General features: G+C 44.4%; 1 protein-coding gene across 1 annotated transcript; it reads right to left on the reverse strand.

Moving 5' to 3' along the window:
- Nucleotides 1-7,492: 7,492 nt before the first annotated feature.
- Nucleotides 7,493-21,776, reverse strand: ASB4 (ankyrin repeat and SOCS box containing 4). The gene is made up of 6 exons (XM_054816952.1): nt 21,644-21,776; nt 18,199-18,486; nt 14,743-15,042; nt 11,608-12,098; nt 9,840-9,953; nt 7,493-8,157 (listed from the first exon to the last, which is right to left on the reverse strand). Exons 1-6 carry the CDS (start codon nt 21,714-21,716, stop codon nt 7,969-7,971), a joined length of 1,455 nt encoding a protein of 484 aa, XP_054672927.1. The 5' UTR covers nt 21,717-21,776; the 3' UTR covers nt 7,493-7,968.
- Between the last annotated feature and the right edge of the window lie 5,634 nt (nt 21,777-27,410).

Consider the following 27,410-nt stretch of genomic DNA (forward strand, 5'->3'; position numbering starts at 1 on the left):
AAAACACAGTATCACTTCTAACTCTAATGCCACTTCTCCCCTTTCTCCCTCAGTTCTTCCCCCCCCAACACACACCACTCGGACTGGCTGAGCTCCTACCTCTCCCCTGTCAGTTCCCTGCCACATCTGCTCATTTCCACCCACCCCGACAGCACCGGCTTGGCCAGGGCAGGGTGCAACAACCACCCCAGTGGCACAAAAAGCTGCCAGAGATAAATGTCTTCATGGACAGCAGCTTTGCTGATAAGCCTCACATCTCCAGAGGGTCTTGGTGTCATTAGAAGCCCAGGTCGCTGGGTTGTACTTACTCTCACACCCACTGGAGGGTGCAGAATTTGATTTTGGGGAAAGCTGGCAGGAAAAGGAGTCTCTCCTGTGTTTCTGATTACAGGATAGGAACCTCTCACCATGCTGGCAGAAGAAATGTGTGAGCGCAGCTCGCCTCAGCTGGTGCTGAGCGAGGCAAGGCACACTGCAAGGCCCTCCAAATCCATCCAGAATTTGGGTTTCATCCACCCACCATATGAGTGAGGGGCATTGAAATGAAGACTTTGTTTCAGCAGGCTGGGTAGATGGGTTCCTGCAGGTTTGGAAACCCAGAGGTGGCGGAGGGTGGCACAAACCCACAGAACCGCAGGGGAGCAGAGAGGGCAGCTCCTCTGCCACCCTAGCTAAAAGAGGGTGCAGTGATGGAGTAGCAGTGGGGATCAGGCACCATCTCACGAGCCAGAGGCTACACAGCCAGGGAGGGGAGGACACCTGGCTTGCTCCCATCCGTATCCTCAGGCCAATCCAGCTGCCCAAGCGCTGCAGCTGGTGCTTGCCACCTTTGCTGGCTACTGCACCCACTCTCCAAAGCTGAGCTCCTGAGTGCCGGAGCACGCAGTCAGAGAAACATTGAAGTAATATGCAAATATTGTAAATTATTGCAGGAAATAAAGATTCCTGTGTTAACCCCTCCAAATAATTTCTAAAGTAATCCCACAAAAATAGTAAGGCAATTGGATCTCAGTTTTAGTCTGGAATGCTGCATATTCTGCAGGTCACACCAGGCTTGATTGTATGAGAGACCTTTAAGGCTGGGGCAATGCTGTGGTACATACTGTACTCCGTTCTACCCAACAGCTGCAAATCACACTGTGAGTGTATTGACATATAAAAAACAAACGTTACGTATAAAAATATATTATTCTTCTCTTCTCTTCTCTTCTCTTCTCTTCTCTTCTCTTCTCTTCTCTTCTCTTCTCTTCTCTTCTCTTCTCTTCTCTTCTCTTCTCTTCTCCTTTCCAGCGGGTTGAAACTCCTTTAGTTAAGAGTTTGACTTTGTTCATGTCTTGTTATTCTGTGTGTACAGGTGCCTGTGCAACTCCTTTCAGATTATTTTTAACTGGGACAAACTCCCTTCACTGTATCAAAAAATTGTCCCAAACAAAAGCTACCAAAAGAAAGAAATCACTGAAATTCTCTGGATTTATGGTGGAGGCAAGGGCAGGGCTATGGGAGAAATGGACGCAGATGACAGACTGGGTTCCGGATTCCCAGCAAGATGATATAGTTCAGAGCTGCTAGCACCAAGGGGTGTGCTCAGCACAGACGTTGGCAGGCACCATGCCCTTGAGTTCAGGGCAGCCACGCACCTTTTCCCAGCAGTGAACTTGGAAACAGCAGGATAGACTCAGCAAAGGGTTGGCTCAACTTTGGGAGGTAGATGTAATTCAATGGACTTTGCTGCAACTGGCTCTTTAGGGTCAGCTTTACCCTGCATGGATGTTAAAATACCGATATTACTGTTTGTCAGGAAACGGCTTTGCTCTGACCGCAGCGTTGTCTCTCTGCCTGTGCTCTCCAGCTCACTGCGTGCTTGTAGTCTGCCTGGGCACTGCCCTGCCCTTCAGCAACGCCTGCGTAGCCGTACCGCATGAACCAATGCCCATGTATTTATAGGGCACACAATTCTGTTCCCCCCTTTATAGTGTGTTATTATAAAGCAGACTTTCTGCTCTTTTGTTCCTGTGCTTTTTTTCCTCAGATCTAAACAGTTATTTATTCATAGTCCCTGACCAATTAGTGGGTTTTGTAGTGTTATCAGGAATAGGTAAAGGTCCCTTTTCTTGACAGAAGGTGTCCGGATTCAACCTTCTTTCCCCCACAAATAGCCAGCAAGCTTATGGCTATATTCACGCAGTGCAAGTCCCCACTGATGGTTACTATTGACATACCCTAACGCAGTGCTAATTGCAGTACAAATAGCCTAAGCGGGCGTATCAATTGTACTGTCACAAGGCTAAAATGTGGTGGTATTCTGGCACCAGGCAAAAGGCTGATATCGGCATCTCTAGCAAGTCCCAGCTTAAAAGAACAGAACTGAACGGTTCATCAGTGGTGTAAAAATCATGACCTGCCCTGCTTGTTTCAAATGCCCTAATTGTAATTTAGCAGCACTCCATAGGGTGCCTGTGCAAGGTAAAGGGCAACACACAGCTGCCACATGCTAAGAAAATGTTAACTGTTATTAAAATCAAACAGGTCATTGGAATGCGTAATATACCTCGTCACCTTTCCACTTTGTGTCTTACGAAGCTTAAGATACATTTGGAGAAATAGTCACAAACAGATTTCTGAGTAGCCAACCAATTTCATCTGACAGTTGCTGTATATAGCAATCTTTTCTGACCCACTCGTCTGCTGTACCAGAGGTCCCTGCCGTTCTACAAATAGAGACTGTGGTACGTCTTTCTACTACTTTAATATAATTCTTGGGGAGGTTAAGGTGTCAGATGCTAGCTAGGCTTTGGCATCTCTGCTAATAGCATGTTCTGCACTGTCATTTAGTAGAAGAGTGAACCCTAGGGAGTACAGGGAAATTCTACTGCCATATCCTGAAAGTAAATGGAAATATTGCTGTGTCTGACCCATCTATATCTTGTAGCATTTCAGAAAAGCAGCAGCAGCTGTTCAAGAGCCCTGCAAACCTTCCAGCAGACTGAAAAGCTGGCATGCCTCTTTGGCTTCACGGAATTTAATAAAGGTATATAATAGCATAGGCCACCTCAGACTATTTCAATCTTCCTTCCAATCTTAAAGACTGAACTCTCATATGTTTAATTGAAAGGTACTTGTCCTATGGGCAAAATGTGCTGCCAAAAGCATTAGTGCGTTTTCAAAGGACATTCCTCAAATACGAATGAGCCAAGCCTCTGTGATCATTTTTATCGGTTCAGCAGCGCTTACAGCTAAAAGCAAAGCTGCCACCTTTCATGGCAGACCAGGCCTTCCCCCCTACCCCCTAATACTTGTGTTTCTGAAATTTTATGAAAATAGTTGTCAGTCTTGCTCGGTCTGGGAGATCTATATAAATTCATGATCACAGCAGTTAACTTGATTTTGTCAAAACTGGTGTATAGGCTGTCAGGTATTGCCCCACAGAAAGAAGAGAAATGGTCTTTCAAGATGTTAAGTGGTTTTGAGTAAGTAAAATTTCATTGATGCCAAAACGCTTATGGGAATTTATCAGTTTCAGCTCTGATACCCTGATTTGGGTCAAAAAACTCCGAAATTAGAGCAAAGGTTTTGACTGGGATCTCCGTGAAAGTCTCCTCACACATGCCAATGCACGCACAGACCCATGCAGAGCTCAAAGTGGGCATTTCAACACCATTCTGCTTTCGTGTATTCAGGAGTTTTGGTCTAAACCGTTTCAAGATGATGCAGACAGCCTCATCATCCTCCACACAGCCCTAGTGACAATGCCATGTAAGAGCATGAAAAGGGGCACAGGCAACCTGTCCCCTTCCCCTGCAGCTTTTCAAATGCTAAAGGCAGAAAGACATGGAGATCCTGGCTACCCGGGCCAGGTGACCCCAAGGCCCTATGCTTACAGTTTGCGCTTTGAGCCTTTTTGTCTTTAGAATGCAAACTCATCTTAGTGCAGGCCATTATGAGAGGAGCGAGGTATGTGGAACCAGCACCTCTTGTGCTGAAAGTGCTGAGGCTTGAGTATTGCTGCCATTTGTCCAAGCAATAGGCTCTCATCAGGTAGCTTGGTTTTGGAGTAGGGGTTGGTGACGTTGACTCATGAGTATTGCCTTAAAGTACCAGTAATAAGCACATTAAGAAAAACATGTATCATGCTCTAGGATCAATCGGAATGCAGACAGTCATTGATAGTCATCCAAAGCCACCTTTGTAGAGAGAAGACCTACTTATCACATCCCTGAAGCCTTGTGCAACCCATATGGTCTTGCACTCTATGCACACCGTAGAACGCAGCTGAGAATATATCCTTGCCCTCCCGCTACCAGCAGCACTGGAAAACTAGCCTGTCTCAAGGGTGAATGGTGAAGGTTTTAAGGACATATTGGCTGAAGACTGAGCAGGAACTGGTCAAGATTTACTGCTTCCTTTTCCAATGTCCCAAGTTTCTGCTTTATAGTCTCTGGTTCCTCTTCTTGGCATTAGGCTGGCAGGACAAGCAGCGGTGTTGGAGAGCTGACTCAACTATGCTGTTTAGGGCTCATTGTCCTTGTATCTAAAGGCTGACCAAATATGAGTAGACATTTAACGGTTTTGAAGGAAGATACATTCCTGAATACTGTTAGGTTGACTTTGACTTCAGTTTCACCTACACGCTCTCCATGGAGAAATCAGTGGAGTTTTGAGTCAAACCAGACCCAATCAGACATCAGGGGCTAGGTTTAAAATTCTTGCAAGATCACTTTACAAAGATGATGTCCATATTCCATGAACACCTGAATTATGGTTCTGCACTAACCCACAAAAACATGCAGAATGTCTCTGTGTTCATAGATGGGATAGCTTCTGTTGTTGATAATGCATATGGCTTAAGAACATCTCTTCATATATACCTCTTTAAAAGCGCAAGTACCAAAACATGTAATCTCATTGCTATCCATTGAGAAGTCATTAAGGGAGCCTTGGGAAAGGGGCGCCAATGGGAAAGGATAGTTCATTCTTTGTGCCTGTTTGTGCTTTAAATATTCTAATAGGCTGTGAAATGCAGTGGAAATGTCTCAAACATGGCTACATCCCTACCAAGAAGCCAAATAGCAAAAAGCAACTCATTTCAAAGAAGACACCAAACAACCCTGAAAACAATTTTCTGTCATTTTAGGTCATGACTAGGTTCAAACTTGCAGTGTAGGGTGACAACAACTTGGTGTCTCATTATTTCCACCCACAGCGATGCAATATGTTGCAGCATTGAAAATATAAAAGCATGATCAGGAGTTGTATGGCAGTATGAAATTTCAAGGCTTCTGCACTAAGTCAGAATAAGACTGAGCATCCCATAAATTTAATAAATGATGAGATTATTATCAGGTACCCCCATGTCTCACATGAGCAACTCCAGCCAGTGCATGGGAATAGAGTACAGTAAGAGAAAAAAAGAAAGAAACGCTAAAAGGTAACAAATAATAAGGTTTGCTTACTGTTGTTCTTTCTATCTCCAACAACAAAAGCAATTAAAGTGCATCAATCAGGTCTTTTTTCTGTGATAGGGATGTTCTCCAGTGTTTTTAACAGCTTGCAAATTCCTACGACTATAATCAGCCTGATCCCACTGTGCTCCCTGTCAGATCCCACAATGGCTATAATCTGGCACCTGCTTGGTACAAAGCTTGGAAGTGAGGCTGGGTGCCCACAGAATAAAAATTAAGCATGTTCACTGCAGAGAGGGAGGATCAGAGGGAATTTAGGAACACCAGTGACAGCCTTTTTTCTTCTCTCTCAGCAAGAGAGTCCTGACTATGACAGGTCAAAACCCACTGCTATTGTTCTGCCTTAAACCTCCCTCTTCCAGATGCAGAATTTTGCTTCCAGAAGCAGCCAGCAGGGATGTGTTCCCAATAAAATCATCTACCTCCATCTATATCTTCTGGACTACCCAGCTTGCCCCATTGTCAGGCTGCTCAGAAAGCAACAAACATTTTCTTGCCTTGACCGGCATGCAAATCCTCTTCCTCGTGCCTGACTTACACAGGTATGTCGCCTAGAAAAGCAGTGGGTTGGATAACCTAAGCTTTCTCCGTCCTTCCAAATTCACTGGTTTTCCTCGGTGGATCCCATTGACCCGGAACTGCCTCAAGAGGATTTTTCTATAGACAAAGTGCCCCAGATCCTGATCGTTCTCCCCTGTAAACTACTGTAGTGTCTCTGATCTCTCTGCAACTCTATAGAAATCTTTCATCGATTTAGTAAAGTACAGGGACCTATATTACAACTCCATTCATATGAGAAAGCATTCTCTCATGATCTGTGCTGTCTTTGAAATTCTCCACTAGAACTGGAACCTGTTAAATAGCAATCTACATTGCTGTCTAGCTAAACATACACAGACGCATGAATTGGATTCTCTCCTAACCCAGCGTTCAGGCTTTGATTCATGAAAACGGGGATGAAAAGAAAGCAAAATGCTTTATAACACTAAATAATCTGCCCATTTCTTCAAGTGCTGCTTGCTTTGCAAGACACAGAGACACTGAACAGCTTGGCCACTCCTGTCCGGCTGGGAAGAGCCTAACGTGCTGTGAGCTTTCTTGCAAAGAGATAATAATGATGGTAAGGACCGACAGCTTCACAGTCAGAGATGCAATAAGAAGTCAGGAGTCCCAGCGATGGGCACAGCTCACCTCCCTTTTGACAGAGCCCAGAGTTGTCAGGGTCTAAAAGAAGTGGAACAGCCCAGATGGATTGCATCAAACTAAAACAGGGAAGAAAAATGGTTTTTTTTTCTGTAGGTCAGATCACACACTTGCCCTTGCTGCGGGATGGTTGGTGTGTGAACTGCCTCTGTCCTGCATTTCACCCTCCTGGACTGGAGACAGCAGCTCTGTCAGGAGTAAAGGTTTCCTGCGAGCAGGGAAACCAGCTCTGGCAGGTCCAAAAGCAGAGGGCCTGCAAACCAGGGGGACGAGCAGGTCTGTAACAGCACAGTCAACGCATCTTCATCTTGGAAACAACTTTTGCTTAAGGTGGGATTCCTCTCACCTGTGCTTAGCTGCCAAAAAGTAACACTAAAATAACACATGGTCCATGTTAGCAGGCTAGGTTCCTTTTATAGTCAATGAAGGGAAGGATTCATACTCTTCCCAGATCCCATCCAACACCATCCTGGGGGATATATGGATGGGTATAAGCCCAGCTGGGCAGGTTACAGGTGAGGTCCCTTCCACCTGCATTTCTCAAGACTAGGACACGAAATTATCATCTGTCACAGTGAGAGCAGAAACAGAGACAGCATCTGTGAAAAGCTACCTGGGCATGAATAGCAATGTACAGAAATATCAGTGCTGCAGATTTCAATATTGTGATTGATAATGGAAAAAATGCTTACAATTAAAAAGGATATTATTATGACAAAGCTTTATAAGATACAGACAGGTATAGTGAACAGTGAACTAACATTGAATTGAGACTCAATCCACAGGAAAATACGGAAACTACTGAAATCCTGTCCGTGGTCATGATTCAAAGCAGTTCACCCATTTCTTTCTGGGAAAGCATTTCTGTGACACTAATAAATGTCCTCTTTTTTTGATGGTATCCTTTCTTTTACTCCCAAAATGACAGCTGAAGAAAATTACAGTGAAACAGTACCAAAGGTTGTTCAGATTGAATCTAACGCATTCTAGCAGGCAGTGGAATAAATACCAAAGGCGGCAGCAGCATCGTTTAAGCTAGGCTGAACAAAGCATGGAAGTGTTTGTTTGGAAGGGGGGAGGGCTTTCCAGCTCTGCGTCCTCCAGCGTGACCCGCAGCCTGCAGCCGCGATTCCTCAGTGCAGGGAAAGACAGTGGCTCCGAGGAGAGCCGGTAAATCCCAGCCCAGCTTCAGGCTGGCCTGGGACCGTACAAAAGCGAAGGGCTGCGTACGGGTTGTGCCTGGATCTCCAGCACTCCGCAGAGGCACGTGGATCCGGGAAGGGAGGCACCGGGGCTCTGCTGCGGCTCAGTAGATGATTCCTTCTGGTTCCAGCAGCAAGTACTTCTTCATGGACGAGGGGATGGAGAGCAAGGGGACTCCTCGGTGGCACCTTTCTGACAATATTGCCCGAATAGCACATCTGCATAAATGCATGAGTGACCGTGGTGAATTGCTGCACACAGTGAACAAAGAGTCATAGAAATCCTGGTGCCGCTGCGAAAAAACACAAGCGTGTTTTAGGGCAATAAGGCTTTTTTCCTTCCCTCCCTTTCCCCTGCGCACGTGCAGCCCTTGGCAGACCAAAGTAAAAGGCACAGCCAGCTGTCCTGTCCCTTGGAGGCACACCCAGCACCGGGGACTTGGTTTAGCCAAGTGCCTGCACAAAATTCTTACGCTTGCCTCAAATATTTAGTGTTAAGTTAAAGCCCATGATGAAATCTTTAGGCTTGGTATGTCTTATATCCATCAGTTTGAAGTGGGGGTTCTTCTGCGGTATTAGTCCTGATCCAAACAGACGCTGCAGCCGGCTCAGGATCAGTGCATGTGGACAAGTTAATCCCCTAAACCTCACCGCGGGGCAGCGAGGCAGCGTAATGCCGGCGCTACCGATGAGTTAGCTGGGGCTGCCGACAGCAAAGTACCTTTGGTCTGGCTCATCGCCCCAGTGGCCTTTTGGAATAAATAAAATTGCATCCCCACGAGAAGAAAAGTGCAGGTGCTTACAAATGATGTTGAAATAAAAGAAGCAAACGGTAAATACGTGCGACTATGCATGACTTGACCTTACGTTATATTCTTGCTACTTGACAGATCTGGTTACACTTTTTTTCAGATACGCTTTATGTATTGAAAAGTACAGATTTGTGTCAACAACATTTTTTTCTTCAATTTCATGTCAAATTTGGCAAACAGTTTGACAACAAAAATTACAATCTCAATTCTCAAAGAAATAGAGCAACTGTAGACTTTTCCAAATAAGGATGTTGTGATATTTCAGATTATAATTTTTGTTTGGAGAAAAAGAATTAGCTATTTCCTCTCTAATCACACTCGTAGCTCAGCAAAGCTGCTTATTATTACTATTACTATTATTATTAAAAGGACCTTTAACATTTAATTTTGTGTTCACCTAAAATGGTTTCTTTTAATTTTTTTCTGAACAAAGCTGACCTGAAAAACCAGCTAGTCTCTCAGTTCCTCTGGCTATATAACTCTGCGTTATAATACAGATGGGGTTCCCTAAACATCACTGATAATGCATAGCAGATATTGGTGCACTTAAATTCAGCACTGATTTGAAAATTCTGCAAAAGCCCACTATTAATAAAAAACTATTTTTAAACTGGAATATTGGGACTATGCAGATTTCTGAAGTAAGGAGATAATTATGTCAAAGCATATCATTTGTCCCACAGTTTTGCCTTTTGACATCTTTTCCTCTTTGATCTCTTATTTTTCATTTAAATTCTCCCTTGTATTTGCAGCTAACAAGTCCTGCTCACAGAAACCCAACCCATGCAACAGAACATAAAGCTATATAGTCATTCACATGTAACATAGTACTTTTAAAACATTTGCTGACTTAAAAAATATAAATATACACATTGACACGTCTGAAGAGAGACCCATCACAGCCAGAATCTTTGCACTTGCTGAGTGCAGGGACAGCTGAGCAGCTCCTGCAGCACCCCTGACAGGGGCTGCTCCAAAGGATGGTGTTGCAATGAACATTTCTCAGAAATATGTCTTTTGTCGAGTGATATTAAATGGGGAAATCCCAAATCCTCTGGGATGTTCTTCTCTCTCAAAAGCGTTCTCATCTTTCTTTGGCCAGATACAGAGAATGCAAATAATGAGCTTGGATTTTACTCCGTTGCAACTCATTAAGAGCTTACCTCAAAGACATCGTCAGGTATGGCTGCTTTCCACTTAGATGTTGATTTGATGTGTTCGTAGGTATTGACGACAACCTCCACAGCTCTGGGGTGGGAATGACAGGCTTGTAGCACCTGCAGGCAGGATGCAGAGAGACCATGAGTAGCGCCAAGAAGCTGGGGCTAACCTGGATGCCTTGTGCTATGCAATGGCATCTGAGATGGACACAGCCAAAGAGTTACGAGAGGGTAAGGTTGGAGATGCAAAAGGCACGAGCCATGTGTACGCTGCTCAGTGCAAGTACCGCAAGAAATCCCAGGCTAGCTGTGCACACCCCGGTGTAACATCATACAGAAATACTGGCCTAGGTCTCCAGAGCAGCGTAGCTTGCTGATGGGGGTAGCTTTATCATCTGAATCTGTTCATAGCTAGGTTGAGTGTCTCGACACCAGGCAAAGCCATGAACTAAGTCCTTGCTCTGGGTCATGCAGCACAGGAACAGAAAAAAATCCCATCATATGAATCAAAAATGCATTGTTACAGGAAAATTTAAAGGAAGACTGGGAGCTAACACAGCTCAGAAGTAAGGCCTCCAAGCCACACAAGGGTTGAAAATAACTGCTCTGCCCAGTAACATTAGCTCAGTAGGAAAAAAAACAGAGTCTACTGTCATTCACACGCATGGAACAACACTTTGCATTCACACCGTACCATGCACAATTTTGTCCCACACAGGAGACAGGCTTTCACAAACAAAACTGCAGAACATCCCTCTGGGATAAATATCATCCTACATATTTCAATGGCAAATGGTGGTTTGGAAGGGAGACTCCCTCCATGCAACAGGAGAAAGGTGGAGGCAGGAAGAAGAGACCCCAGACCTGGCTCTCAAACACACTCTAGGAGACCAAGTGTTGTTCTGTTACAGGCAGGGCCAGCTCATCCTGGGTGCAAGAGAGCACAACCAAAAGTTTGGCATTGTATTCAAAGGCTTCTGGTTGCTTTGCTTGTTAACAACTTTTTATATACAGTGGAGGAGCTGCAAAAAGTTGCTCAGGGCACTGGATGAGAGAGAATAAGACCTGACTGCAGCAAGCTTACTTAGTTACCTGATACAAGAAGTCTGTCATCTACTTCTCTCAGTGCCTTGGGTTTTGCAGACCTTTAGAAATTCTTAGGGGGTGGATCCTACAATTAGTTTTGTTGGATTTTTGGGGTTTGGGGGTTTTTTATCATCTATGAGCCCAGGCCCAACGTTTCCCCTTAATTGTTCACATTTCTTGGGAATCAGCCAAAACTTTACTGAGATCCATTTCATTTGGAATAGATTTGAATAGATTTTTAAAGGTCAGAAGTGACAAACTGAATCAACTGGTCTGATTTCCAAACTTTGGTAGGGGCCACAAATATGCATTTCATATAACCTAGTTAAACCTCTATGGAGCCAGGTTTGACAAAGGCATGTAGGTTTTCTGAAATGAGAAAGTGAATCAGCTCTGAAAAATCAGGCTTGAACTAGCATTTAGAATTCGGGGTTTCAGGTTGGTTAAGAACAAAAATGGGATCTGAGTCTGGTTTTTGGCATTAGCAACTGTAATTTCACTTCAGTTAAATGATACCACTCTTACAGGAGGGCAGCTCACAAGGTTTTGCGCATTCTGGGCCCACAGTTTACAAGACTCCAGCAAATCCAGCTACCACCAAACCCTGAAGTTTGGATCTCTCATCCCATTCCTGTTCAAGATATCACCGCTCTCCATATCCCTACTGTAGAAAGGTATCCTTAACCTTGTGGAATTGCAGCGGATATATCCTGGCTGCTCCATGATTCAGTAGCAGCTGGTAGCAGATGTCAGGCTGGGCAGCTGGCCGCACAGATGTCACTTTTATGATATACTGTAGCGGGGCACAGCCATTGACATCCATGATGTTTGCTTCTGCTCCTGCCTCCAGTAGCATATTCAGCAGGACGTGATCACAGTTCCAGGCAGCTTTGTGGAGCGGTGATTTGAAATCCTCATCACGAGTGTTCACTTCAGCTTTATAGTCTAAGAGCATCCGACAGACGAGGTGGTGCTCTGGGCTATATATCTGATCCTTATAGTGAAGGGCCCAATAGGCTGCACAGGCCAAGGGAGTCTCCATGTAGGCATTGAGAGCATCAACCTGTGCTCCTTGTTCCACGTAAAAGGCCACAAGCTCAGGGATACCCAAACGTGCAACGATGTGCAGAGGGGTCTCTTCATCTTGGTTGTTTGTTTTTATGTTCACATTTGCTCCTGCCAAAGAAAGATGATGGGAAAAAATGAAGGCAACTAAATCCTGGTTTGTCCATCTCTCTGCTTGAGCCCCGATACCCAGGGGGAAGGTGAGGGTGGGCAACTGGCATGAAAGACACACATGGAAATGCAATTAGCTAGGGATATGGATTCTCCATTTCTTAAGCCTCCAGGAAACCCTTAGAAACTTCAGGCTCTTAGATCCAGCTTCAGATGTGATAGCTTGGCCCCGAGCTGGCAAAAGACCTTATCTGAACACTATTTTGGAGCAGCACGCAGGTCCAAATCTCTGTGTAAAATGCTTTTTCCTATAAATTAAGAACTGAAGGAAAAAAGAGAGCTTTACTCCTACTCCCGAGAACAGCTCTGCTCAAATCTATACCCTGAGAACGCTTCCTGCAGCACCTCATTAACTGCGAGCCTGGAAGAAAGGACGTTTTATGATAGATCCACAGATGACATAAAGAAAAAAAAAAAAAAAACCCCAAACATTGCCATAATCCCCAGCTGCGGGTCTGGATCCTGATTTCAAGCTGTCAAGGGGCCTGGTGAGGAGTGCTGTCCCGGCGCGGAGCGGCTGCGGCACCTGAACCAACAGCACCATCTACTGAGCAGCCAGGCGGGGCCGCGGGGCGCCGAGCCCCCAGCACAGCACCGCGGGGCTCCCGGCGCCGGCCGGCTGCTGCAGCGGGACCTTCCCGCTTTCCAGCTACCGGCAATTTGCTCTAAAGAAATGCAAATGACCGTAGGAATAATACCGAACACTTGCGTATTAGAGAAGAGGGAAGGTTGGCGAGACCTCGCTGCCCAGAACAAAGCGGAACAGCAGCGGGGGCAGCAGGCTGGAGGGGCAAGGGGCTTCTTCCAGCGGTGGAGGGTGCTGATGTTCACTACCCCAGCTGGGTAGGCAGGGGCTGCTTGAACCTGGGGCCTTGGCAAACTCTCAATAATGTGCTCGGGGGAGAGCGAGGCCACCCCTCTTCTCTCCAGGCTCACAAAAGCCCTTATGTGGCCAAACTTACACAGGAGGACAGGGAGGAAGAGGAGTCAGAGGTTACCTCTGGGCTGGAAAAACCATGTGCTAATGCTGTTAAGCCACATTAAGTGTTAGTCATGTTAGATGTTCACGGGAGTATTGGCAATCTAAGTTTGGAGACGGTAAATGAACATGGGATCCATTTTGCTTGGTTGGCCAGTTGCCCAATCCAGAAAGTGGTTAAACTGCATTTACCCGAATTGACCCAGTGTGAACCACTGAGTGGAGATGGCAGGGTGGGAGAGGCATGTACGAAACCTTGGTGCAGGGACATTAAATGAAACCCTGGCTTCAGCCGTTGGGTGGTGCTGCTATGTGAATGTGCACACCTGCCACATTTTGCTCCAGACCTTTCCCATTCTGTTTGGAGTCTTGATGGTTAGCTCATACAGAGATTCGAGTTTATCGAGTGCCTTGGGATGAAGGGTGGCTTGTGAAGTATTATTATTCTGTTGCTGATGGGTGGGTGGAGAAAGCCTATAGAATACATCCTTTCATTTGCATTCATCCTATGCTGCATTTTATAAGACTACATTTGACTTTTAAGCTTTTCCATGGTAGCAAATTCAACTCCTGCTGTCAGGACTGCTTGCTTTGGGCAGGATACAACTGGCAGCATTTATTTTCCTTTCTACCAAACAAAATAATATGTATCTTTCCAGCAGAAGAAAAGCGATGTGGTTATTCATTCGGGACTGCAGATTGCCTTGCCCACAAAGCACACTTGGACTCTGCATCTTGAAAAAAGCCTTCAATAACAACACATGCAGCAAAATTAACCCCCAAAGCATTTGTATGTGCCATGGCACAATGTAATAAATAGGGGAATCTGCCTGTTTGCAACTTAAGACTTGAACTGTCTGACTTTGCTGTACCTTTTATGTCTGTCTTTTACTGTGTCCTGAGTCAGCATCCTTGTGTTAAGGAAATAGCGTGCAACACCAATATATTTATCCAGGAATTATGCCTATTCATAGCTTCATTTGTTACAGATGACCAGCAGCATAATGTATGTTACTTTGGGAAAAAAAATAAATCATATATAGTAGAATTTTTTCCCCAATCCCTACATAGATGCAGCAGCATAGATGCTGCTGACAAGTGAAGAGACGGCATGAAAAACTGTGTCCAGTTTTTCAAGGCCAGGTCTTAAAAAACAAGTGGTTGGAAGAATTTTACTGAGATCAAGGAAATTTGAACAAGAAAGGAGAGGGGTGCACTTTCATTTGAAAACATCTCAATAGTAAACCTAGACGAAGAAGACAGAAAAAACCCAGATAAATAGAAACTCTCTGATTCAGAGGAGCCCTTTTGCTGCGGGACTGACTGGGAAGTGGGCTGGAGGCACTGAAATGGGAAATGACCCTGGAGTAAGGGCCGGTGACCAGGGCGAGGGAAGGACAGATGGGGGAGGAATCAGAATGGGAAAAACTTCCTCTGATGAAAGAGATGGAGAAAAGATATCTGAGATGAAGACATGGGTCAGCTGTGGATGGAAGGGATAATTACACATGTACTTTGACAAATTGCCTCCTAAGAGAAACCACAGACCGTGCCCACCACCATCTCTGGGCATGCCGTGAGAGACCCTCCAGAGCTTTACCTTACCTCTCCAAACCAGCTGCTGGGCACAAGGCATGGAGGTTCGTGTCGTACAGAAGTGCAAGGGCGCCTGCCCACTCATTGAAAAGCAGTTCAGCTTAGCTCCATGGTTGCAAAGGATCTTGAGACACTCGACATTTGCCATTTCACATGCTACATGGATTGCAGCTTTTCCATTGGGCCGGCAGTTGATTGTAGCTTTGTGATTGAGCAGGACCGAAAGACTCTCCAGATGTCCATACATGACAGCAAGATGCAGTCCAGTTGCCCAGGATATTTTTAATTTGTAGCTAGGCAGCCAGTACCCTATACAAAGTGAAATCATGTTACCATCCTTTGCAGAGACTTTTCTTTGGACTATCCACCTACTGAGAATAATTGAGGGGGAAGGAAGGGTTGGAATTTTGCTTTAATTTACTGTAATTTCACCAGCTACAGCTTAGTGCACACGAAGTTCTTTCAAGCATAACTTCATTTTCATTAAGCACTTTTACTATGTGTGCTGAATAGCCTGCCTTTTTGAGAGATAATTCCCATGTAGATGTACTCTGAAGGCAGCTTTTGTTTTTCTTGTGACCTGTGTAGACTAAACAAAAAAAATAAAAATGCTTAGAGCATTTGAAATGCCACCAGCTAAGAAATATGGGGAAAATGGGATCTTCAGCCTGCCAATAGCTGAACAAAGATGGTGTTGGAATAAGAAGGCAGCATTTACTTAGGCCAGTGACTCGACAGATACTTCATCCTGCTATTTCTGTGTGGGAGATAGCAGGATCTTGCACGTAAGAAGCTGGATTCAGACTTCCAGTGATGCATTGCACATAGATGACCCCTGGCAATGGGGCTGCAGCTGCATCACAGACCTCCTGCCAACTACTGCCCCTGAGGAGCATGGCGTGAGGAGTTTGGATGCTGATGTAAATTAGGTTGAAGAGCCAAATAGAAGCAGTGACACTTTAGCATGAAATTTGGGTCCAAAATGTTTGGATTTTTCTCTGAAAATTTCACAATGTGCTTTGGTTTTTCTGTTTGTTTTTTTTACTTACAAACAGGTGTAAGACCAAACAACACTTAAATATTTGTTCCAAAAATAGGACTACATGCTTAATGACTGCACAGAGACAGTCTCAGAAGTGATTACTATAATCATTTGTTTAAAAAAAAGTAAAACACAATAATAATGTGCAGAAGGACAGGAGAAGTCTAAACCATCTTCTTTTCTCTTTTCTCTTTAGATACAGCAGCTGCATCTCAGCTAGATTGTAACTACAAAATTTTCTGGCTTTGATTCCTTGGACAAATGCGTGATTGAATACTGTTATCATGTAGAAGACTCAGAAAAAAATACTAAAGATATATAATGAGGTCAAATTAATTCAGACCTTCATTTTTTAATGAGGAACCCACACAGTGAATGGCAGCAGCAGGCAGCTTGAAGGCAGCTGAGTGCCTGAGCGGGGTGAGAGCAGCTCAACCCTCTCTCAATCTGCTGACTATCCAGGTTACGTTGGCAGCTTCAGCAAGACAACCTTTTCATCATATGCCCCCAAAATGGGCACAAAGTAGGTGGGCTATACCCCAGAGTCTATGCATATAGCAGAGCAGATTTCTTAGATCTGCCTCCTGTCTGAAGTATTTCCCCTTGTTACCAGCAAGTTGTGGAGCGCTGCCGACTTCTCCCACACAGAGCTGGGCCTCACATTTATGGCCAAATAAATGGACGACAGCAGGAAAGTCGTCCTTAAAAGCCAAGTTATCGCTTTCTATAGCCACAGTTTCCTTGCCTGAGACCACCATTTATTTCCTTTGCCTGTGCTGCTGCAGGTGAGCTGTACTCAGGCGTCCTGAGGGAGCATCTCCCATGTCCTCTGCCCAAACCCATAGGCATCCCTGAGCCCAAAGGGACAGGACCAGGCACTGAGCAGGAAGCAGATGTGGGCTTCATGGGAGGCCTCATTCAGCTTCCTTGTTTCTTTGGTCAGAAACATGAAAAAGCCATGGTGCACGCAAGGTCTGTGTCCTTGGCAGCTCGCAGCCTCTTTGGAAGAGAAGAAGCAAAGCCACTCTGTCACCCGTGGCATCTCCTTTCCACTTCATCACTTAGGGCTATGGCAAAGCTCAGGCTGTCTGAACGATGGGATGGTGGAGCTTAATTTTCCTCCCCTCTCCCTTCTCAAGGAAATCCCCCTCTCATATCACAGTTATCTGGGATTCAGAATACCAGTAAAATTTGCATGAGAGTTGATAGAGTGCCTCCTGCCTTTCAGACAAAGTGAATACACTGCTGAGATTTAGGCCATAGGGTGCATTTACCTCTCTAGCTTTCTGGGAAAGGAGAGACTTCTCCAAGAGACAAGTTAATGCTTGCAGTCAAATAATCTACAATTAAAAATCTATGCATTAATCCTGCAATCTCAAACCACAACCAGAATGCATCTCAGCCTGCTGAGGCCAGAACAAAAGGTATTTTAAGACACATTCATCGCTGTGTGGGTTAGGTCAGACGCTGTCCCCAAAGGAAATACGGCATGACTGCATCATCCTCACCCTAATGAAATCAAAAGAACGGGAGCCAATCATTACCTAAGAGGTAAATACAGAAAAGGAGAAGAGGTGGGATGTTGTCCCTTCTTTATCCCGCAGAAATGAAAGGGCATTTGCTGTGCTGCTGAGACTGAGGTGTTTGTCTCCACATATGATTAACTTGCGGCAAAGGCTGATCATTACTGTTTTCTAGATACACACAAAGAGTCTGTTAGCAGGTAGGTCATGAAGTATGTTGATTTTAGCAGAGAGCAAACTTGTTTTATTGCTTTAGGTTGTAAGTTTTTGGGAACTCAACCAGTGTCTGGCTGAGAACTGGTTTGGGTTTTCTACACTCCAAAACAGAAGTCTTTTCTGGCTGTGTCTTTCCAGATGATTTATCTGTTTTGATAAACTAGCACATCCTCACTTTCTGTCAGTTTGACAAATAAATCTCCTCCCATCCAGCAACATCCAAGTTCCGCAGGATTTCCTTAGCTCTCCTGAGCTCGGGAGAATTCACTGTACTACTACTGTAAATTGAAAATGGAAGACATTTAATATTTTATGTTTCTAAATGGTCTGTATATGTGACTGGGCACACGCAAGAAATGTATATACCACACTTAGCCTGCACGTGTCTATTCTGGGCTTTGCACCCGAGTTCTCTGCGAGGAAATGGCAAAGGACTCCTCTCTCTGGACTCCCCTGAAGCTGCAGCAGCTGCCTCGGCAGCACGGAGGCCCAGGCTGGTCTCAAGCCCAGCAGACACAGCTGACAAGCTCCCCTCCTGCGGTCACCGCGGCCCTACAAACCTACTGAGAGGTTACTGCGATGAGTCAGCTTACGCTGCAGCTTCGGAAGAGACAAAAGGCCACAGATTCTTGAAAATCACTCAAACCCACCTACTTCCTGGCTGGTGAATGCTGCCACAGTTACCTTGTTTGTAGGATGCCAGAATCAGGTTTTCATCTTCTACTTCAAACACCGTGTCCACATCTATTTTCTTTTGGCTCAAGAGCTCTTCTAGTGTTTCAAAGTCATTGGACTTCAGGGCTTCGAGAAAAGCCTTTTTCACCAATTTTGCAGCTGCAGCTCGAGTCATTTTCCCCTCTGTATTCTCTCCTTCTTTGTATGTTTCCTCTAGATCCATTTCCAAATGTATTTGTTTGTGCTGTGAAGAGGGGTACGCTGCGGTCCCTATAGCACAGTTGCATGCTGAAGCTCCTGAAGACCAGAAGGTAATTTTATCACTCAGTCATGCTGATCTGCTTGTTCTATTTATATGAGGAGCATTTCAGGCATCGAAATGCCACTCTTAGATATCACCACACTCTTATGAAAGCAAGGGCAGACACACTAACAATAACCCCAAAATAAGGATTATCTCCATGGGCTTTATACACATTAAGCTTCATTAACCACACGGTTACCCTCTGCTCCTTACGTTAAAAGACGCTAATCCCAGGTGTTGTTTCTCAGCAGGAGAAACACATTTCCTTTCATAGTTGCCATTGCTGATTTATTGACTGCAATCGGGTGTGATGCTCTGTCTGCAGATGCCTTTTAACTAGTGAATTTCAGAAAAAACATAAAATCCCCAAGGCACTCTTCCTGTGGGAGGTAGCCCACTCTTCCCCAGGACAACACTCAGTATGTTGTCCTGCTTTCATTCCTCCAGCCATTAGGCAGGCCTCCACAAGCCCCCCCTGTCCCGCAGGTCTCACAGATACCCTGATCTGTAGAGCTCCCAGGGATCATTGTGCTGATCTAGCCTGGTCTCCTGTCTAATACCCCGAGCAGCAAGATATCCCTAGTTTGCTCAGGGGCCACAGTGCTCCTAGGAAGGAGAAACGGTGGGATGAGGGGGCTGCAGAGCTGTACAGCCATGTTATGGGGTGGGAGGTTCTCACATACCGCAGGGGGCTTACTTGTGAATTAACTTGGGTGCAAGCACAAAAGGCTGTGTGGGTCCACAGGCTCTCTCCTTCCCCTGCCCACCCTTCATCTAAATTCAGACCTTCTCCCTCACAACCCCACCACCCACTGAACACTTTCTCCTCCCTCCCTTTTCCTTCTCTCTTTGCCGGTCCTGTCCCTGTAGTGACAGCAGACCGTGATGGTGCAAACCCACACATGGCCAGCATGAGCTGCTGCCATACATCATGTAAAAGTGGTTCACACCTGCACCCACTTGGGCTGCTGGATGAGACCATGGCCAGAAGGAGACTATCCACCTTTGATTTAAATCACCCAGCAAAGTGGATGTCACCACAACCACTAAGAAGAAATGTTCCTGTTTATCCTTCCTGGGAGTTTAGCTACCAAGTGGGCTGATGGGGAAATGTGAGCCAGGTGATACTGGAAGTCTGAGCAGCCTCTGTGCTCGTAGGGTGTCCAGGGGCCAGGCTCCTCGGGCAGCTCCATGAGGATCTGCAGGACCCCCGCCCATGGGAATGCTCACTAGCTCTGTCCTAGAGCCAGTGCTCAACATAGGTGTTCCAGGACAGCAGTTTCATGGAGAACTGTGAAATTCGTGAGTTCCTTCTACCTATGTACATTTGGATGAAGAATAATTTATAAAAACTGCTTCCTTGAGGCGTTGCACTTTGTAATAGACACAGTGGGAAGGAAAATGGCTTGCCCTGGTGCTATAGGTTCCAGGCAGCTCATCTGGGTCTTTTTCTAGGCTTACTTAAGAGGAGAGGCAGCATCAGGCTCTCCGTACCTTTACATTCCCTCCTGCACGACTGCTTCCCTCTTACTTTGTTACTTGCAGTAGTGGATGAATCCACTTCATGCTTTAAAAAAAAGTGTTAATGCTTGTCTGGCATGAGCAGAGGGACAAGATGTGAACTCCAGATCTTACGGGCTTCTTGTTACCTGCACCTTTTCTTTTAAGCCACTACATTCCTTAAAAGTCATGTATGCACAAAGCACTGATACGTGGCTGCAGTCAATTGTTCACCTTGGCTACACTTTTTGATTTGCAATGGACTAGGTTTTCATCTATCATCTTTCATAAATAGTATTAGATGACACAAGGGCATTCAATCTAGCCAAAAAGGATTGTGCCAGTACATCTCCATGCTGGTCTGCTGCTTGAAGGTTGAGATGCACAAGCACGTTGCTGTAACAGATTACTGCACATCTGCCGATCCATCGTGCTTGCTCTTGGTTGGCAAACAAGGTGAAGTAATTTGTGATGGCTTGGCCCACAGTGAAAGAGAAAGACTATTAAAATTACCTGACATCAATCATGGTCCAAGAGGATGCACAGGGACTGCACCTCAGAGCAGATGATGTACTGCAACTTGCTCACCTTCAGCAATTTGTTTGGCCCTGCCCTGACTCTTCAAAATTTTTTCTTAACCTTAATGAACTTTAAAGAGAGAGAAAGGAAACTATTATAGATACCTATAGCCTTTATAGTCTAATCTTGAAAAACCTACTCATATGAATGCACTGATGGTTTCACTACAATTACATACAAGAATGAGTAAATGGTTTTATGTTTTACATTGACAAACAATCACAAAAAGTTAGGTTGTTTTAAAGCATAACATAAGATTTTTTATTGGTTTACCTCAAGTCTAGTAAAAAATATATTTAAGAATACATAAATGTTCTAAGTCATTGGTGGGGCAAAGGGACCAGTTTTTGCTCCATATCTAAATTTTTGCTATCCAATTTCCTACAGACTTCTCCCCCACTATACCACAAGGTGGCAGTTTGATTTTGAAAGTCAAAACTGATGCCATCCAAGCCCCAAGGCTGCCAAGTATTCTGAACATCTCACTGTGAAACAATAGCTCATCACTTGTTTAATATAAATAACAGTACTAGTATTTATGACATTTATAGGTTAGACTTGAGGCCACTGTGATGGGCACTGTGCACTCACCCATGGTATCCACTAAGAAAACCTAGTTTCCACATTTAGGATCAATTGTCTAAATTACCCTGTTAATGCAAAGGCGCATTTTTAGCGGGGAGACAACTCCTGCCCCCAAGCTTTCCTCCCACTCCGCACGACATGCTCCTGCAGGAGCTGGGGCCCCTCCACCGGCACTTGCCGATGCAGAGCAACGATCTATTGCCAGCTACGTAACCCACAGCAGTGCTGGGAACAGCTCGAGCAGAGTTTTGGAGGTGAAACCCGACGTCCTGAACTCTACGCTGGGGCAGGCAGACAGCCAGCAAAAGGAGAAATACTCCAAAAGAACAGTGGTGATGCAACCGGAGCGGTGGAGTCGTTCCTAGCTGCAATACAGAAAAGCCTGGCAGCTCCCTGGCAGCCAGCCTGTTCTTGCAGCAACCCTGTCCCAAAGGCAGCGTGGTGGGGGTGGGTATGGAGAGCAGTAATAGATGCAGAGTCACCTACCTGCAGCTTTAGCAGAGTTGTTATAAATGTTCTTCCCCCCCGCCCCACATTTACAGAGGGGACCTTGAAACATTGGCTGCACCCTGCAGCTCTGAGCCTTCCAGCCGTGCACCGGCACGCTCGGCCAGCGAGGTTTCAGCTCTGCCCTTGCCTTCCCGCAGCAGGTAGCTGGCTGAAGCGGGTTGATAAGGAGCAGTAACGCAGGCTCTGTGAGAAATATGCCCTGCTCTGAAGCGGGGAAATGTACTGAACATCACATCTGTGGGCCTGAGGCAAAAACCAGATCCTTGAGTTAATCCCACACTTTCATCTCTTCTGAACAGTGCACGCTTGTAAAAATGCTGTCGCAGTAGTGATCACAATCCCCTCGCTTTGCTGTGGCCCTTACAGCATCTGCAGCATCAGGCCAAGTCTGCCACGCTGCTGCCGACGCTGTGGGCAGTTTTGCCTTCTATATCCCTTGCGTTGCCAAGTATATATCCCTTGTTTCTTCTTGGCAGCGCTCAGTTCCCAAGCTGGATTAAGCACAGCCCTCTTACTTATTCGTATCACACATCCTTTCGCTAATATTAATATTGAATTTTTTTCACTGCTGTACATCTTTCTGCCTGCTTGAGCCATTGCTATATTTTATCTGATTTTTTTCTTCCAGGATGCTGACTCTGAGTGTGGAGATTGCATAAATCTTCCCCATGCTTCTTGCTTTATTTCTCAGTAGGAAAAAAGCTCTTTAGTTGTGCCAGGTGCAAACTGTTTTCTCCAGGTGCTCAGCTGTAAATCATCTTGATTCTATGATCTTTTGAGAAAAGTTCTCTCTGTAAATTCATCCCTGTGACTGGTTAACTGAAACTTTCTTAGTACCAGTAGTTTGGAATCCTCCTCTTGTTCTTTGTTGTGTTATTTCAATTTTGTGCTCATTTGCTAGAAAAATAGTCCCAGATCCTCAAAGGCATTTAGACATAGAATCATAGAATCACAGAATCATAGAACGGTTTGGGTTGGAAGGGACCTTAAAGATCATCTAGTTCCAACCCCCCTGCCATGGGCAGGGACACCCTCCGCTAGATAAAACTCCCAGCTCCCTGAAAGTGAAATTCCCAGGAGCTGGGAACCCGTGTATCTTTGAGAGTCTAGGCCTTCTGGTTTTGTTTTCAGTAAAACAAGTATAATTTAGAAATACGGCTCAAGTGAGGTGCTTAAGCTTTAAGGTACACACGTGTTACGAAACCAAAGGTTGATGGCAACAGTCCTGAATTTTGTTCTCATGGCACTTCATGTCTGAAGACTTTATGGCAAAAGCTTAGCCTATTCTTCCATGGGTTTCGTTTTGACTTTCATGCTGTTTCCACCTTCAGCTCCAGGGATCTGTTTCCTTCATTTCTGCACATTGTTCCAACACCTGCTATCAGTGTATTTATTGGGATGTCCAGAAGCTCAGGGTTGGATTAGCTATTGATGTTAGGATGTTAGCTGTTGAATTCAGGATGTTTTAAATTGAAGAATAATCTCAAAAATAGTTACAAAGATAATACAATTAATAGTTTGTTGTCCTATAAAAAGTATACACAATATGCAGTTATTTTGCAAAACAGTTAAAACAAATACCATCTTTACCCAGATACGACGCTTATAGGTTCTCTTTGATTTGAAGGGCATGAGTGTTGCACGCAGGATGCATGTACACAGGCAGAAATTAAAATCAGGTGGTCAGTATTTTCAAGGCATGGGAAAAACAAATCTTGCCTATCTATGCTTAGTGGAAAATTCTTCGCATATTTTTTGCAGCTTGATGTCGTAGTATCTGACAGTATTTAAAACAGCGGGATTTTGCAACCAAACTTAAAATGTGAATCTCTCCCACTTCTTTCCTCCTGACGAAGTGAGGCATGGACTATGGGTTTAAATGAAGCCTGTGGAAAGCAGTTCTTTGAAGACAACTGTTCCTTCACAGCAGCGAGACAAAAATAATTCATTGCCCATAGAAAAAGCCCCGCAGGCGGCTGTGTCTCTCCTACCCTCTCTCATGCCCGGCTGCCTGCTGCTTGGCCGTGCTCCCTGGCAGGGCTGGCCGGCGCTGAACTCCGACAGCGGTTGGCCGAAGATGAGACATCCTCATCAGGCTCTTCCCAGCAACTTTTGCCTTGCCTGCCGAAGTGAAATTTGTGCAGAGCTGAGCTGGTGTATGTGAGATGGTTCCTTTATATGACATTGTTTCCTATATATTAAATATGTATCAAATAAAGTGACGGGGGGGTTAGGATAGGCAAACAGCCAAAGTGCGAAAGGATGTCCAGTTTTGCAATTGCTCTAAAATGCCGGTCCTTTTGGATCAAAATACTTATGTATGAAGGAACAGGAACACATTCAGCAGAAGCTGTACTGGTTGAACAGCCATCAAGCAGCTTAGGAATAAGACTATTCCTGCTCTGAAGAACTAAATTAGAAGCAATGCCAAAATAAAGCACGTGGAAAAATCTGCCGAAAGGGTGGAATGTGAGGAGAGGGAAGATGAGATAGCACAAAATAAGCAGCGCATCACCAGCGCGGCTGGATGCAGCGGTGAGGCAGACAGGGACAGCGCAGCTCTGGTGGCTCCGTACCGCCCTGTGCCGGTACAGTTGTGCCACCGCTTTTGATCAATGTTTTCAATCTCTGCGGTTGCCTGTGTTTCCCACCCTTTCCTGATAAATCAGTCACTCATACACAGTGGACGTTTGTTACATTTCTAAGCAATGTAAGGTTTAAGCTTGCTCCTTCAGAGTATTGCCATCTACCTTCCCTGAACGTGACAGACCAAGTCCTTAGGTGCAGAAATGACAATATAGTTATGTTAGTCTAAATCAGAATGTGCATATTAGATGCTGATTTTATTCGTACGGTACTGGATAAATCTTGCTCCAACTGCAGGAATTCCAGCTCTTATCGACAGGCATCCAAAATTCATGTGAATGGTGCAAGGCTGGCTTGGCCTCGCTGCCTTTGTGAGGGGTGCCGAGCAAAGGGGGTGAGAATTGAATCGCTTCCGTCAGTCTGGAGGCTGTACGAACAAATTCTTACATCGCGGAATAGAGCTCAACATGTTGATTCACCAACCCAAGTCCATTAGTATAAAAGCCAAGAAAACAAATGCAAATATTTTTCATTTAAGCTTGCAGTTGCCTTGATTTATACCAGTTATTAAAAGACTCCCCAAGGAAAGGAAAAAACAAATGTGACCATTTATCTCCTGAGCCTCTGAATGGCTGAACCAGTAATACAGTAAAAACATCAACATCTTATAGCTATTTATGTTGTGATTCTCTGTGTATTGGTGTTTCAAACATTATATAGAATACCTATTGTAAAATTATACTCATTTTAATGAGGTCTGAGATAATTTACTAGATCTGTATAGAAAAATGTGCTTGCAGTATTAAAGGCATTTTATTTCCATTTAAAAATCTGTTGCCATAGTGACCAATCACAACTTTCTCAGTAGCTTTGTCTAGGAATTGCATGTAGGCTTTATTTTTGCTTTGTTTTATTTTTTCTCCTGCATTCTCTGGGCCAAGTCCTCATTTAACTCATTTTTATTCTTTTTATAGTCTGTCCTTTTCCAACCATATTCTCAATTAAGTCAGTAAGAGTTCTGACAGTTTAAAACAAAGATCATGACTTGGGCTCTTCCTTTTAAATAATTATGTAAGAAACAGGAAAATACAATGCTGCGCACTGTGGGCTTTCTTCATCATCAACAGATCACACAGACCTAATAGAAGAAGGAGTCCTGAAGTATCAGGAGATGTCTGATACTTTTTAGTATCAACATAACAGTCATGTCAAAGATATGGTGAATTGCATCTGAAACTGAAAAGCTCTCGGAGAAAAGTCTTGATATTTCAAGAAGATTCTTTATAACCAAACCTTTAAAAAAATCAACCCACTTACCACCCTGTTGCAGTACAAATATTGTCAATAATATGTACCTCCTTCTGAGAAATGGTAACTTAAAGTGGTGTTTTTATTCCTGCTTGAAACAGATATCTTTTCCAAGAGAAGAACAAGCTAAAGAGCCTCTCCTCCTCAGGCTGCTGGAAGATTTTTGCACTGCGAGAGACAGTGAGAACATTTCTGAAGCAATGGTAAGTAGACAGGGGAAGGTGCAGTTACTCATTTTTGCCATCACCTTTCCCAAGACCAGACTTTTGTTTCCTTGATAGGCACAGTGAAGCGTAACAAAACCTATGCAAAGATAGATACCAGCCGGAGCGAGATAGTTGGAAAGATGATGTGACTCTTGGCATGGCAATGCTCAGGTCAGACAAGAAAACTTTTCTCCTCCTTTATCCAAACACAGATACCTACAGCGTAGACATCAGACTCTTGAGCTTGTCACAGCATCTCCTGGGAGGGTCCGTGGACATGGTTGTAGGGTGCAATTTCATTTTGAAGCTGGAAATCAAAAACAGGTGAGACATACTCTAGAAATATTAATTTTCCTCCATTAAGTATAAAGTAAGCCAAATATAATGTGGTTCTTTAGGACGGTACTTTTAAAAGTAAATTATAGATGTTGTCAAAGGCAGTAATTTAATCAATATTTGGTTTAGACAGTTGATTATTAGAATGTGGTTAGTAAAATTATGCAGAAATAAAAGTTGTTTAATAAATAAGGTGTGTGCTGTGGTGATATTAGAAACTACTTTCAAATACTATGAAGAAATAGGACAGTATTGTTTTTCTTTTATTATTTAAATTTATTATTTATCTAACATTCAAATCAAACTTGTGATACAAACAACCATTGTACAAACAGAGGAAAATGTTTTTCATAATCCATCTAAATGCTCATCACTGAGTGGAATGGCAAGTGCACTGAGGGAATTAGTCATCTCGCAAATATGCCTGATTCTTGGAGGACAGGTCTGCAGAAGAAATCAGAGAATTCCCTTTTGAAAAAAAAATCTTACTACTTTTTCTTCTAAGGACATTTATTTTTGGTCTTTTATAAAATGACCCAATAAGTGGTAAATTTCCCCAAGCTTTAATTATATAATTCTGAATTATTTCTTTACAACTGTTATTTATTGTTCACATATTACAAGCCCTGAGAAAGTTTTTACTCTGCAAAAAGTAAAGGCAAATAGCCAAAGTGCTTGCAATCTAATGAATTCCGGAGGAAATATTTTGGGGAAGATTTCTGTGATAACATGGAGTTCTGCGAGCACTGTTTCGTAAGCAAGCGAAGCAGGGTGGTTCAATGAGCAAAAGCTAAACTGCGACGGAGGGGCCCAAATATTTGATTTTGCCCCAGTTCTGGCATAGATGCCGATGGGACTGAGCACAGGGGATCCCTGGGGTGGGCGAGGGATGGAAGAAGAGTTGTGGTCTGTAGCAATGAACCCCCTGCCCCAACCCTTCCCTCCCAGCACCCAAAGCCTACCTGAGACCAGCACCCTGAGAGACACACATGGCACTGTGTTGGCAATCTGGTGGCACCTGCACCTAAAAGTGCCCGGTGTACTCCCAGGGGAAGGAGATCAGTAGGAATGCAGTCTGCTCTTGAGACAAATCACTGAATCAGTTCCATAAAACACAAGAGGCTTTAAGGGGTTTTAGGACTCAGAGCAAAACTGGACTCTCAAGACAAAACTTCAAGGAAGCAGCAAGCAAGAGCCAGTTGTGTGAGTCTCCAACTCAGGATGTCAAGGATCATAGGTCTTCTTTTCTGTGCCCTGCTGGGACAGCCTAAGTGCCCATGGTTGCATCTGACCTGCTTGCAGAAAAG

The sequence above is a fragment of the Grus americana genome, chromosome 2, assembly GCF_028858705.1.
Source record: "Grus americana isolate bGruAme1 chromosome 2, bGruAme1.mat, whole genome shotgun sequence".
In the NCBI taxonomy this organism is placed as follows: Eukaryota; Metazoa; Chordata; class Aves; order Gruiformes; family Gruidae; genus Grus; species Grus americana.

Coding starts and splice junctions, on each gene's coding strand:
- ASB4 (XM_054816952.1), bottom strand. CDS start 21,716: ATGTTTCAAGGTCCCCTCTGTAAATGTGGGGCGGGGGGGAAGAACATT. Junction 18,487..21,643: donor CAACTCTGCTAAAGCTGCAG/GTAGGTGACTCT, acceptor TCTGGTCTTCAG/GAGCTTCAGCATGCAACTGT. Junction 15,043..18,198: donor TCTGGCATCCTACAAACAAG/GTAACTGTGGCA, acceptor CACTTTGTATAG/GGTACTGGCTGCCTAGCTAC.